This window comes from Budorcas taxicolor, chromosome 1 (genome assembly GCF_023091745.1).
Source record: "Budorcas taxicolor isolate Tak-1 chromosome 1, Takin1.1, whole genome shotgun sequence".
NCBI lineage: Eukaryota > Metazoa > Chordata > Mammalia > Artiodactyla > Bovidae > Budorcas > Budorcas taxicolor.
The window spans coordinates 215,992,348-216,006,337 of NC_068910.1; the positions used below are offsets into that span (position 1 = coordinate 215,992,348).

At 38.3% G+C, this 13,990-nt stretch overlaps 1 protein-coding gene across 1 annotated transcript in view; it reads right to left on the minus strand.

The window, feature by feature from the left end:
- COL6A5 (collagen type VI alpha 5 chain) overlaps window positions 1-13,990 on the minus strand; it is a 119,202-nt gene that overhangs the window by 23,562 nt on the left and 81,650 nt on the right. Inside the window, exon 36 of the mRNA XM_052640693.1 lies at window positions 12,213-12,418. Within this exon, the coding sequence (XP_052496653.1) occupies window positions 12,213-12,418 (206 nt within the window). The remainder of the gene's footprint in view (window positions 1-12,212; window positions 12,419-13,990) is intronic.

Consider the following 13,990-nt stretch of genomic DNA (forward strand, 5'->3'; position numbering starts at 1 on the left):
ATATATATATATATATATATATATATATATATATATATGTATATATATATGTATATATATGCTATGTTATTGTATATGTGTGTGCATATGTATACCTGTGTAGAAGCACCTGAAGAGTCTGTTTTCACATAAAACTGGTTAGTTCTTTTTTTAATAGTATTATCCACCAATTGTGGCAAATTGAAAAATACAAATGGAATAGAAAGAAAATCACCTGGAGTGTCTCTCATTGTGTCAATGGTTTGCTGTAGCTCAGATGGTAAAGAATCTGCCTGTGATGTGGAAGACCCAGGTTCGATCCCTGGGTCGGGAAGATTCTCTGGAGAAGGGAATGGCAGCCACTCCAGTACTCTTGCCTGGAGAATCCCATGGACAGAGGAGCCTGGAAGGCTACAGTCTTTGGGGTCACAAAGAGTTGGACATGACTGAGTGACTAACACCACCACTACTACTGCTATTAAAGAGGGAACTGATAGTAACATAGTAACAGTAGGGACTTTAACACCCCACTTACACCGATGGACAGATCGTCCAGACGGAAAACTAGGAAGGAAAGACAAGCTTTAAAGGATACATTGAACCAGATGGACCTAATTCATATCTACAGGGCATTTCATCCAAAAACAGTAGATTTCACTTTTTTCTCAAGTTCACATGGAACATTCTCCAGGATTGATCACATCTTGGGTCACAAATTAAGCTGTGGTAAATTTTTTTAAAAACTGATCTTGTAACAAGCATCTTTTCTGACCACAGTGCTATAAGATTAGGTATCAACTATAGGGAAAAAAGCACACAAATATATGGAGAATAAATAACCAAGAGTTATTTATTCTGAATAACCAAGAGTTCAGTAAAGAAACAAAGAGGGAATAAAAAGAAAATACCTAGAAACAAATGACAATGAAAACCTGTCATCTCAAAACCTGTGGGATTCTGTAAAAGCAGTGCTAAGAGGGACGTTTACAGCAACACAAACCTACCTCAAGAAAAAGGAGAAACATCAAATAAACAACTTAACCTTTCATCTAAAGCAATTAGAAACAGAAGTACATAAAAACCCCAAAGTTAGTAGAGGAAAATAAATCATACAGATCCGAGCAGAAATAAATGAAAAAGAAATGAAAGAGACAATAGCAAAAATCAATAAAACCAAAAGCGTGTTCTTTGAGAAGATTAAAAAAAAAAAAAAAAAGACAAATCATTAGCCAAACTCTTCAAGGAAAAAAGAGTCAACCCAATAAAATTAGAAATGAAAAAGAAAAAATTACAACAGACAACACAGAAATACAATGTATCATAAGAGGTTACTACAAGCAACTATGTGCCAATAAAATGCACAACCTTGAATAAATGGACACATTTTTAGAAAATTAAAACTTTTCAAGACTGAACCAGAAAGAAATAGAAAATATGAACAGACCAGTCACAAGAACAGAAATCAAAACTGTAGTAAAAAATCTTCCAACAAGCAAAAACCTCAGGCCAGATGGTTTCACAGGCAAGTTCTAGGAAAAGCTTAGAGAAGAGCTAACACATATCTTGCTCAACCCTTCCAGAAAATTACAGAGGAAGGAAAATTGCCAAACTCATTCTACTAATCCACCATCATCCTGATTCCAAAACAAGACAAACCACACACACACAAAGAATCACATACTAGTGTCATTGATGAATACATATGCCGAAATTCTCAACAAAATTCTAGGAAACAGGGTCCAAAAATACATTAAAAAGATGATACATCATGATCAAGTGGGCTCTATCCCAAGGATGCAAGAATTCTTCAATCTACACAAATCAATCAATGTGATATACCATATTAACAAACTGAAAGATAAAAATCACATGATCATCTCAATAGATGCAGAGAAAGCTTTCAACAAAATTCAATACTCATTTATGGTAAAAAAAAAAACAAAAAAACAAAAAAAAACTCTCCAGAAAGTAGGCATAGAAGGAACATACCTCAACAAAATAAAAACCATATATGACAAATCCAAAGCAAACATTATTCTCAGTGGTGAAAAACTGAAAGCATTTTTTCTGAGATCAGGTACAAGACAAGAATGCCCACGCTCACCACTATTATTCAACATAGTTTTGGAAGTCCTAGCCACAGCCACCAGAGAATAAAAAGAAATAAGAGGAATCCAGATGGAAAAAGAAGAAGTAAAATTCTTACTGTTTGCAGATATTGTACATGGAAAACACTAAAAATGTCACCAGAAAATTACTAGAGCTAATCAAGAATATAGTAAAGTTGCAGGATGTAAAATTAATAGTGTATAGGAAATTCCTAGCTTTCCTATATACTAACAATGAAAAATCAGAAAGAAAAATTAAGGAAACAATCCACTCACCACTGCAACAAAAATAAAATGCCTAGGAATAAACCTACCTAAAGAGACGATAGACCTGTATACAGAAAACTATAAGTCACTGATGAAAGAAATCAAAGACAACACAAACAGATGGAGAGATATACCAGGCTTTTGAATCGGAAGAATAAATACTTTGAAAATGACTATATTACCCAAAGCAATCTACAGATTCAATGTAATCTTTATCAAACTACCAGTGGAATTCTTCACCAGAACTAGAACAAAAAAGTTCACAATTTATATGGAAACAAAAAAGATCTGAATAATTAAAGCAATCTTCAGAAAGAAAAACTGAGCTGGAGAAATCAACCTTCCTGACTTCAGACTATACTACAAAGCCACAGTTATCAAGAAAGTATGGTACTGGCAGAAAAACAGAAATATAGACCAATGGAACAAGATAGAAAGCCCAGAGATAAACCCACACATCTATGGGGAACCTGTCTTTGACAAAGGAGGCAAGAATGTACAATGGAGAAAAGACAATCTCTTCAATGAACAGTGCTAGGAAAACTGTACAGCTACATGTAAAAGAATGAAACCAGAACATTTTCTAACACCGTATAAAAAAAGAAACTCAGAATGGATTAAAGACTTTAATATAAGGCCAGAAACTATAACGATCTTAGAGGAAAACAGTGGCAGTACATTCAACATAAATTACACCAATATCCTCTTTGACCCATCTCCTAGTGCAAAGGAAATACAAATGAACATAAACAATGTAACCTAATAAAAGATCAGAGCTTTAAAAGTTCAAAGCAAAGGAAACTATAAAGATTAAAAGACAACCCTCAGAACAGTAGAACATAATTGCAGATGAAACACCTGAACAAAGGATTACTCTCCAAAATATATAAGCAGCTCATACAGCTCAATATCAGGAAAACAAACAGCCTAGTAAAAAAAACAGGCAGACTTAAGCAGACATTTCTCCAAAGAACACATACACATGGCTAATAAATACATGAAAAATGCTCAACCAGCGCTTATTACAAAAATGCAAATCAAACTAAAATGAGCTATCAGTTCACCCCAGCCAGAATGGCCATTATCAAAAAATCTACAGACAAATGCTGCAGAAGATGTGGAGACAAGATGTGGAACCCTCTTAAACTCTTAGTGGGAATGTAAATAAAAGTTATGACCAACCTAGATAGCATATTAAAAAGCAGAGACATTACTTTGCCAACAAAGGTCCGTCTAGTCAAGGCTATGGCTTTTCCAGTGGTCGTGTATGGATGAGAGAGTTGGACTGGAAAGAAAGCTGAGCGCTGAAGAATTGATGCTTTTGAGCTCTGGTGTTGGAGAAGACTCTTGAGAGTCCCTTGGACTGCAAGGAGATCCAACCAGTCCATTCTGAAGGAGATCAACCCTGGGATTACTTTGGAAGGAATGAGGCTAAAGCTGAAACTCCAGGACTTTGGCCACCTCATGCGAAGAGTTGACTCATTGGAAAAGACTCTGATGCTGGGAGGGATTGGGGGCAGGAGGAGAAGGGGATGACAGAGGATGAGATGGCTGGATGGCATCACCGACTCAATGGACGAGAGTTTGAGTGAACTCCAGGTGTTGGTGATGGACAGGGAGGCCTGGCGTGCTGCGATTCATGGGGTCGCAAAGAGTCGGACACGACTGACCGACTGAACTGACTGAACTGAACTGAAACTGATGTAACGTTAATGGGCAACAGTATGGAAATTTCTTTAAAGACCAGGAATAAATCCACCATATGATACAGCAATCTCACTCCTGGGCATATACCCTGAGAAAGCCAAAATTCTAAAAGACACACGTACTCCTATGTAAACTGCAGCACTATTTACGAGAGCCAGGACATGGAAGCAGCCTAGCTGTCCAGCTACAGATGAATAGATAAAAAAAGATGTAGTACATATATACAGGAATACTACTCAACCGTGAAAAGAGTGAATCTGAGTCAGTTCTATGGAGGTGGATGAATACAGAGTGTATACACAGTGAACGGAGTCAAAAAGAGAAAAGCAAGTATCGTATATTAGCACACATATATGAAACCTAGAAAAGCGCTACTGGTGAACTTAGTGGAGAATGACTTGTGGACACAGAGAGGGAAGGAAAGGGTGGGATGAACTGAGAGAACAGCAGTGACGTACATACAATACCGCGTGTAAAAGAGACAGTGGGAAGCTGCTGTGTAACACAAGGAGCCAGCCTGGAGCCCCGTGACAACCTGGAGGAGAGGGATGGGAGGAGGGGAAAGAGGCACAAGAAGGAGAGGACATATGTGTAATTATGGCTGATTCAAGTTGTTAGATGGCAGAAACCAATGCAACATTGTAAAGCAATTTTCCTCCAATTAAAAAAAATTTTTAAAGAGTTAGCATTTTTGTGGAAATGGGCATGGGTTTGAATTCTGGCTCTGCTGCTTTTAATTTGTGCTTGTGGTTCTTTGCCTTCGTGTGCTCATCTGTAAAATATAATAGTCATTATAATAATAATAGATGTGGGGGGTAAGATGAAATGAAGTCATGTATTCATTTATAAAGAGTTTAGCACGGTGCCTGGTATGTAGTTTCACATAGTAAATAAGCAGCAACTTATTGCTATTATTAGTTACTATTATTCCTAATGCATTGTTCCATCAAGTGAGACAGTGTATGCAATGCTGAAATCAATATTGGTCCCCGAAGCATTCCATCTGCACTTTTTTGAACTGGATGCTTTCTGACTTGTATTAGGCATTTATTTTTTCGGACACACAGAGTATACTCTATCAGACTATAGTGTCCTTTTAAGACAGGGCCTCTGTCTGAATCTTTCTTTTTAATCTAAGACTACAACAGGGTTTAATTCAGAACAGGAGCCAAATACATATTTGCTGCATTAGTATTCATAGGAAATTCACTTGAATGCTTGGCAGAGTCCTTTCCTATATAGTAAGCCCTGGTGTCCCTGGTGGCTCAGACAGGAAGAATCTGCCTGCAGTGCAGGAGACACTGGTTTGATCTCTGGTTTGGGAAGGTACCCTGAAGAAGGGAATAGTTTACCTGGTCCAGTATTCTTGCCTGGAGAATTCCATGGGCTGTGGAGCCTGGAAGGCTAGTCTATGGGGTCGCAATGGTCGCGAAGAGTTGGACACGACTGAGCGACTAACACATACCAATGGTAAGGGTTACCACTGCTTCCTCCATAGCCACCACTAACATCACCCAATTATTTCTTCAGCTATCCACGTCTTATTCCATTATCAAAGGGTCCCGATGAAAAAAGTGTTGCTAACACTGTAGGACATTGCTTTAGTAATTGCAACAAATGATCGCACGAGACCCACAGAAAGCAACCTGTGAAGTCAAATCATCCACATTATCTTGAACTCACAGTTCACATTAGTTCTGCCATACTCAAAATCTTCAAGGAAGCCACCCAAACTGTAATAACTATACAATAAATTCCCAAACAAAAGTGAATGCCACAACCTGTCTAGAGTTTAATATGAACAGAAGACTCAGTTTATCTCCCAAAGAACATCCAGATGGTTGAGATTCCTAAAGCATTCATGAGACATGTCACTACAGTTCAGACAAAGCCCCAGTTCTACCACTGACCTCTTTTGCACATGTACTAATATGAAAATAGGATGTTCAGCTAGGGGACGGTTTTAAGTTCTGGGTGACTCAGAAGCCAATTCTGCTGCATTTCAGTACAGATTTTAGTGTAGCAGAAGATATATGTATTCAAATTCAACACATAACAGCAAAAATTGGAAGCAAGCTAAGTGTTCAAGAGGTAAACAGTTAAGTACGTTCCTTCACTGAGAGAAACATTATGAGAGCACAGAAAAATCAGTATGAAGCTTGCAGCAATATGGAAAATGGATATGTAACTGAAATAAACTATGTAAACCTGTGTGTGTGTGTGTGTGTGTGTGTGTGTGTGCACTCAGTTATGTCCAACTCTTTGTGACCCCATGGACTGTAGCCCACCAGGCTCCTCTGTCCATGGGGTTTCCCAGGCAAGAGTACTGGAGTAGGTTGCCATTTGCTCCTCCAGGAGATCTTCCTGACCCAGGGACTGAACCCACGTCTCCTGCATCTCCCGCACTGGCAGGTGGGTTCTTTACTACTGAGCCGCCTGGGAAGCCCATGTAAGCATACGTGCCAAAGAATGTATTCCACACACAAACATCTCAGTTTGCTAAATCGTTTGATTTGTGACTGCAATAAAATTTCATATGGTATGATACTATCTGTATAATTTTTCTTAAAAACTAGCAGAATCCTGAGGATGTACTGGGAAACTGTTGACAGTGTAGAAATCATGAGTCCTATACTGAACTAGTCTTTTGGTTTCATAATCTCGAGGGCATGGAGTTTCTCCTAACAGGGTTTCTTTCACTAGTGACACTCTGACTAGTGTGGATAATGCTTTGTCGTGAGGGAATGTCCGGTGCGCACTGCAGGGTGCTAAGCAGTATCTGTGGCCTCTACCCACTAGATGCCAGCAGCACCTTCCAGTTATGAAAACTAAAGGGTCTCCAGACACTTCAATATGCCTCTTAGGGTGGAGTGGGATGGAATCACCTCCAGGTGAATTTGCAAGATCTAACCCCTAAATGAGGTCGCAGAGCTGACATGACTTGGTGACTGAACAACGACAACCACAAATCACTAAACACCTTTCCAGCTTTACTACCTTACGATTGATTCAAAGTAAAATGATACATTGGCTTAAAAAAAAAAAAAAGCTGACTATAGATCACAGTCAAGTTAGAGAAATATTGGACGGACCAAAAAATTTGTTTGGGTGTTACAGCAAAATCCAAATGAAATTTTTGTCCAACCCAATAAAAACGTAAAGTAAAATCCAGGCAAATTCCCTTGTGAACAACGCCAGACTAGTTTTAAGACGGAAGTGTTCCTTCTCATTACTTAATAAAATTCATTGAAAAGAACATCAGTTGAAGTTGTCCTAAGGCCATGGACCACCTAAAGCTATGAGTGAGCCCTAGGCTGAGTTTGGATTGATATTTCACATTTTAAAAAATTATCCTGTCCCCGTTTAATCTTGACAGTAAACTAATCATGCCTTAAGTATTAATTAACACAACATCTTTAATGAAAGTGCTAGGCTCACCATTGGTTCGGAGAAGGCAATGGCAACCCACTCCAGTACTCTTGCCTGGAAAATCCCATGGATGGAAGAGCCTGGTAGGCTGCATTCCATGGAGTTGCTAAGAGTGGGACACAACTGAGTGAATTCACTTTCACTTTTCACTTTCATGCATTGGAGAAGGAAATGGTAACCCACTCCAGTGTTCTTGCCTGGAGAATCTCAGGGACGGCGGAGCCTGGTGGGCTGCTGTCTATGGGGTCGCACAGAGTCAGACACAACTGCAGTGACTTAGCAGCAGCAGCAGCAGCAACACCATTGGGTCAACAGCTGAATTTAATTAGAATTAAACCATCATTTTTCATTACATAATTCCAAAGAACTATGTGTAATCCATTGGTGAGTAATTAAGAGGAACTGAATTTTCCAAGGAACTTTTATATTGTGGAGGTCTTGGTCAAAATGTGTAATGGTATCACTGCTGCTGCTACTGCTGCTAAGTCGCTTCAGTCGTGTCTGACTGTGCGACCCCATAGATGGCAACCCACCAGGCTCCCCCACCCCTGGAATTCTCCAGGCAAGAACACTGGAGTGGGTTGCCATTTCCTTCTCCAACGCATGAAAGTGAAAAGTGAAAGGGAAGTCGTTCAGTCGTGTCCAACTCTTCACGACCCCATGGACTGCAGCCTACCAGGCTCCTCCATTCATGGGATTTTCCAGGCAAGAGTACTGGAGTGAGGTTCCATTGCCTTCTCCATAATCTCTACATATTCAGATCTTAAAAATATTTTGTTAGATAGATGTTAAATGAATAGATGGGTGGATGAATATTCAGTGTTCTTGGATGAGTAAAATAAAATTATAATCCAGTTCACCTGGATCCCTTTGGCAATAGGCATTCTTCTGTTCTGTGATACTATCAGTAGTGACTCAATTTATTTTAGCTGAGAGCACAGAGCAGCTCTGGCACACTAAAGTGGTAGCATGCACAGTGATTCTTCAACTTCAGCCAAAGGGCTGAGCCCCACCTCCCCAGTTTCTGCTTCAGCAGAGCCAGGATGAGTGCAGTTCTAGGTTCCAGGTGGTGCTGATGCTGCTGGTTTACAGATATGGATCAGATATGAGAAGGACAGTGGATCTCAAAAACGAGTACCTACAGAAATCATCTAGGGTGGTTATAAAACCACACACCCCGCTAAATACGAAGCAGTAGTACTGAGAAGGGCTTAGGAATCTGTGCTTAGGCGTTTCCAGGTAATTCTGATACAAATTGTCTTTGAGCTGCTGTAAAAGGCAATGCCAAAGAATGCTCAAACTACCACACAACTGCACTCATCTCACACGCTAGTAAAGTAATGCTCAAAATTATCCAAGCCAGGCTTCAGCAATACGTGAACTGTGAACTTCCAGATGTTGAAGCTGGCTTTAGAAAAGGCAGAGGAACCAGAGATCAAATTGCCAACATCTGCTGGATCATCGAAAAAGCAAGAGAGTTCCAGAAAAACATCTATTTCTGCTTTATTGACTATGCCAAAGCCTTTGACTGTGTGGATCACAACAAACTGTGGAAAATTCTGAAAGAGATGGGAATACCAGACCACCTGGCCTGTCTCTTGATAAATTTGTATGCAGGTCAGGAAGCAACAGTTAGAACTGGACATGGAACAACAGACTGGTTCCAAATAGGAAAAGGAGTACGTTAGGGCTGTATATTGTCACCTTGCTTATTTAACTTCCATGCAGATTACACTGTGAGAAACGCTGGTCTGGAAGAAGCACAAGCTAGAATCAAGATCCCCAGGAGAAATATCAAACACCTCAGATACGCAGATGACACCACCCTTATGGCAGAAAGTGAAGAGGAGCTAAAAAGCCTCTTGATGAAAGTGAAAGAGGACAGTGAAAAAGGCTTAAAGCTCAACATTCAGAAAACGAAGATCATGGCATCCGGTCCCATCACTTCATGGGAAATAGATGGGGAAACAGTGGAAACAGTGTCAGACTTTATTTTTGTGGGCTCCAAAATCACTGCAGATGGTGATTGCAGCCATGAAATTAAAAGACGCTTAGTCCTTGGAAGGGAAGTTATGACCAACCTAGACAGCATATTAAAAAGCAGAGATATTACTTTGTTAACAAAGGTCCATCTAGTCAAGGCTATGGTTTTACCAGTGGTCATGTATGGATGTGAAAGTTGGACTATGAAGAAAGCTGAGCACAGAAGAATTGATGCTTTTGAACTGTGGTGTTGAAGACTCTTGAGAGTCCCTTGGACTACAAGGAGATCCAACCAGTCCATCCTAAAGGAGATCAGTCCCAGGTGTTCATTGGAAGGACTGATGCTGAGGCTGAAACTCCAATACTTCGGCCACCTCATGCGAAGAGCTGACTCTTTGGAAAAGACCCTGATGCTGGGAAAGATTGAGGGCAGGAGGAGAAGGGGATGGCAGAGGATGAGATGGCTGGATGGCATCACTGACTCGATGGACGTGGTTTTAGGTGGACTCCAGGAGTTGGTGATGGACAGGGAGGCCTGGCGTGCTGCGATTCATGGGGTCACAAAGAATTGGACATGACTGAGCGACTGAACTACTGAACTGAACTGAAGGAGTGGAGAGGACCAGGAAAGAAGATGGAATTAAAGATGAATGGGAAACCAGAGCAAAGAGGAAGCAGCAGAGGAGAGGAGTGGGTAAAGAGACAGTGGTTGTGTTTCTTATGAAAGAGAGTGATACGCAACTCATTGCCAGCTACAGTACTCGGGGAACTCTAAAAATTCTTAAATGGTTAAGATTCCTGACTTCCGCAGGGCTCTCAGTTCAAGGGCACAAAAATTAGCTACTGACCACGTGGATCACATTATAAATGAGTAATATGCATAGCATATGGGCATTATCAACCTTTTATTTGTGCAATACGTCTGGAACGTATCAAAGCTCATCTCTTGGTGACTAAATAAAGTATCTGAACTACAATTTATTCTCCTTGAGGATGGAACATTATACAGGAAGTTCTTAGCCGCTTTCAACAACTAGCTAACAATGATTTTAAAGAGAAAAATCAGAAAGATAAGAACAGTACAAAGTCCCTAGACAACAATGATGATCTGATACTCAGATTTATTATAAAGGAATATATATATAATATATTATATTATATATGTATATATAAAATCCATAGGTCTGAGACTCTGTTTCCAGGAAATTACAACTTGACATAAACCTCTATGGAACTCTCAACACACTTCAACCTACTGCAAGAGAAATTGTGCGAGGTGGGGATAAGAAAAAATTGACAGTTTTCCCTATAGAGCCATGCAACAATTATTTCTTCAGCCAAATTAGACCTTAAACTGGTACTTTCATGAGTATCCCCATTCCCAGACATCTGAAAAACCAAGTGAAAAGTCTTTCTATTATTACTGAACAATGTTCGTTAAAGATGGCTGTAAAGATGAGTTTCTTTTTTTTTTTTTTCCCCTTAAGTATCCAATTATTTCTGCCTTTCTTGAAAAGGTACACACTTTCGAATTATCAGAATTTAAAGTGCTTACCTCTAACCATACTATCACAAATGACCATTTAGTATTTCAACACTGCCAAGAGAACTTCTCTTTTTCTGGTTTTAAAACTTGAGCATGATAAATTCCTGTGCCTTGAGAACTGTTTTAATTCCCATATCATTAAAATGAATACCCCAAATTAACTGCATTCATTAACAAAAACAATTTTTTGTTCTCTTCTTTAAGCTATGTCTATATAATGATAATATCTGTTTTAAATAAGCAATGCACATACTTGAATACCCTAAAGTCAAGGGACTATGTACATACAGTTTTACCCCATTACCTTTTTCAAAAAGTCTTATTTTTCAACTAGTGATTGATTGACTTTTAAATTCTGAATTCTAGCTTCTATAAAGGAAATTTTAGTGATTTTTAAAGCTAAAATTCAAACATATATATTTCAGAAATAGGGAGAAATATGGGGACATGAGAATTGAGCCCAAAGAAAAGCACATTTATTTATCCAAGGGAGTCACAAAGAATTAGTATTCCTCATTCTTGTGAATAACCAGCATGCAATTGGCCCCCTTTTCTTTCAAACTTGCATATGCTAACAATACACATGATGCTTATGATATAATGCATTAAAAGTTTGCACTCTGGCCAAATGAGCATTTTGGAAGAATCCAGATGCATAGATGGAATAGCTGAACAGTCTGTTTAGAATGTCACTCTTTAAAATGAAAATAAAGCCAAAATTCTATGTATCTGATTTGTTTGAAACTATTAAACTCTGACAAAAAGCATTTCTGCTTTGCCATTAAAATGTGGGGTATTTAATTTATTTCCAGTGGGGGGAAAAAAACCTTATACCTTCTTATACAATCACAAATTCTGGGGCACTGTCCAGGCCAACTTTTAAAAGTTATTTTAATTCCACCTTTGCCATGCTATTTCTCTATATTGCTTCCTTCTACATCACACTAACCTAAATTGTGGCTTCTAGAGAAATCTTAAATTTGGTGAGAATATCAGGGACGTTTCTTAGGGCTCACCAGTGATTTCAGAGTGGTACCTGTGACCGTTTAAATCTTCAAATCAAATAAAAACAGCAGTTGTAGCCACCATCTTAAACTTGAAAAAAGTTGCTTTTTATGCCGGGCTTGTTTATTTCATTCTCTATTAGTGTCAAAGGAGGTCAAGTTATTCAGTATAACTTTTCATTTCCTTACCAGAGGTGAGACTTGCAATTGCTTCAGAATCCCAATCTTTTTCATACTTAGTCATTGATTTCTGTGGCATAAGCATCTGGCTTGGAATGTAAACCAAATGGCTGCTTCCATTGTCCTCCAATACCAAAGATGAATCTCTCTGAGCACTCAATTCCTGGCTGATGATGTTCTCTCCTGAAGAAATATCATAAGCTGCAGGAGTAAATCTAGAAGATAAAAAGGGAGATTTTAGATGAACTAAAACTTTAGGAAAAGTTTAAACTTCACAGAAGTTTTAGTTTTATTTGCATTGGGGGAATGCAAACAAAACATCCCAATGATTTAATATGGTTACTTAATTATTTCTTAGAAAGATAGTTGGGTGTTAAGCATCTAAGCTTATTTCAATCAAATAATTCATTAAGATTCATTATACTACAGGGGAATTCTACTAAACATGTAGAGAAGAACTAATACCTATCCTTCTTAACCTATTTGAAAATATTCAAGAGGACAGAACACTCCCAAATTCATTCCACAAGTCCACCAATATCCTGAAACCAAAACCAAAGACACTCCAGAAAAAAAGAGAAAATTATATGCCAACATCTTAGATGAGTATAGGACACAAAGCTTCTCAACAAAATGTTAGCAAACTGAATCCAGTAGTATATAAAAGCATCATAAACCACATGTCAAGTCAGATTTATTCCAGGGACACAAGAATGGCTGAAAGTACACAAATCAGTGTGATATACCACATTAACAGAAGGAAAGACATAAAACCACACGATCATCTCAATGTATGCAGAAAAAGCATTTAACGAATTCAACCTCCATTCATGATCAAAGTGAGTATAGAAGGAACATGTCTTAATATAATAAAGACCATTTATGACAAATCTGCAGCTAACATCATATGCAACAGAGAAAAGCAGAAAGGTTTTCCTCTAACTTTAGGAACAAGACAAGGATAGTCACTCTCACTACCTCTATTTAATGTAATTTTGAAAGTTGTAGCCACAGCAATCAGATAAGGAAAAGAAATAAAAGGCATCCAGATTGGAACATAAGAAACAAAACTGTCCCTATTTGCAGATGGAATGAGACTTTATGCAAAGTATCCAAAAGTATCAGAACCAATAAATGTATTAAGAAAAGTCACAGGACACAAGATTAATATAAAGAAATCTATTGCTTTTCTGTATACTAATAATGAACTCTCAGAAAGAAAAAGCAAAACATCAATCCCATTTAAAATTGTATCAAAAAGAATAAAATACCAAGGAGGGAAAAGACCTATACTCAAAAATAATAAAACGTTGATACAGAAAATTTTAAATGATACAAAGAAATAAAAGATACCATTTGCCCTTGGGTTGGAATAATTAATATTGTTAAAATGGACATGCCACACAAAACAATCTACAGATTTAATGCGATTTCTATCAAAATATCCATTAAAATTTTTCACAGAACTAGAAAAAAAAATCCTAAAATTCAAATGAAACCACAAAAGATCCTGACTTGCCAAAACAAGCTTGAAAAAAAAAAAAAGCTGGAGATTCCATTCTCCCAGACTTCAGACTATACTACAAAGCTACAATAATCAAAATAGCAAGGTACTGGTACAAAAACAGATCCATAGATCAATGAAACAGAATAGGGAGCCCAGAAATAAGCCCACACACTTATGGCCAATTAATCTACCTATGACAGAAGAAAGCAAGAATGTGCAATGGAGAAAATACAATCTCTTCAACTAGCGGTGTGAGAACATGGATAGCTGTATGTATAAC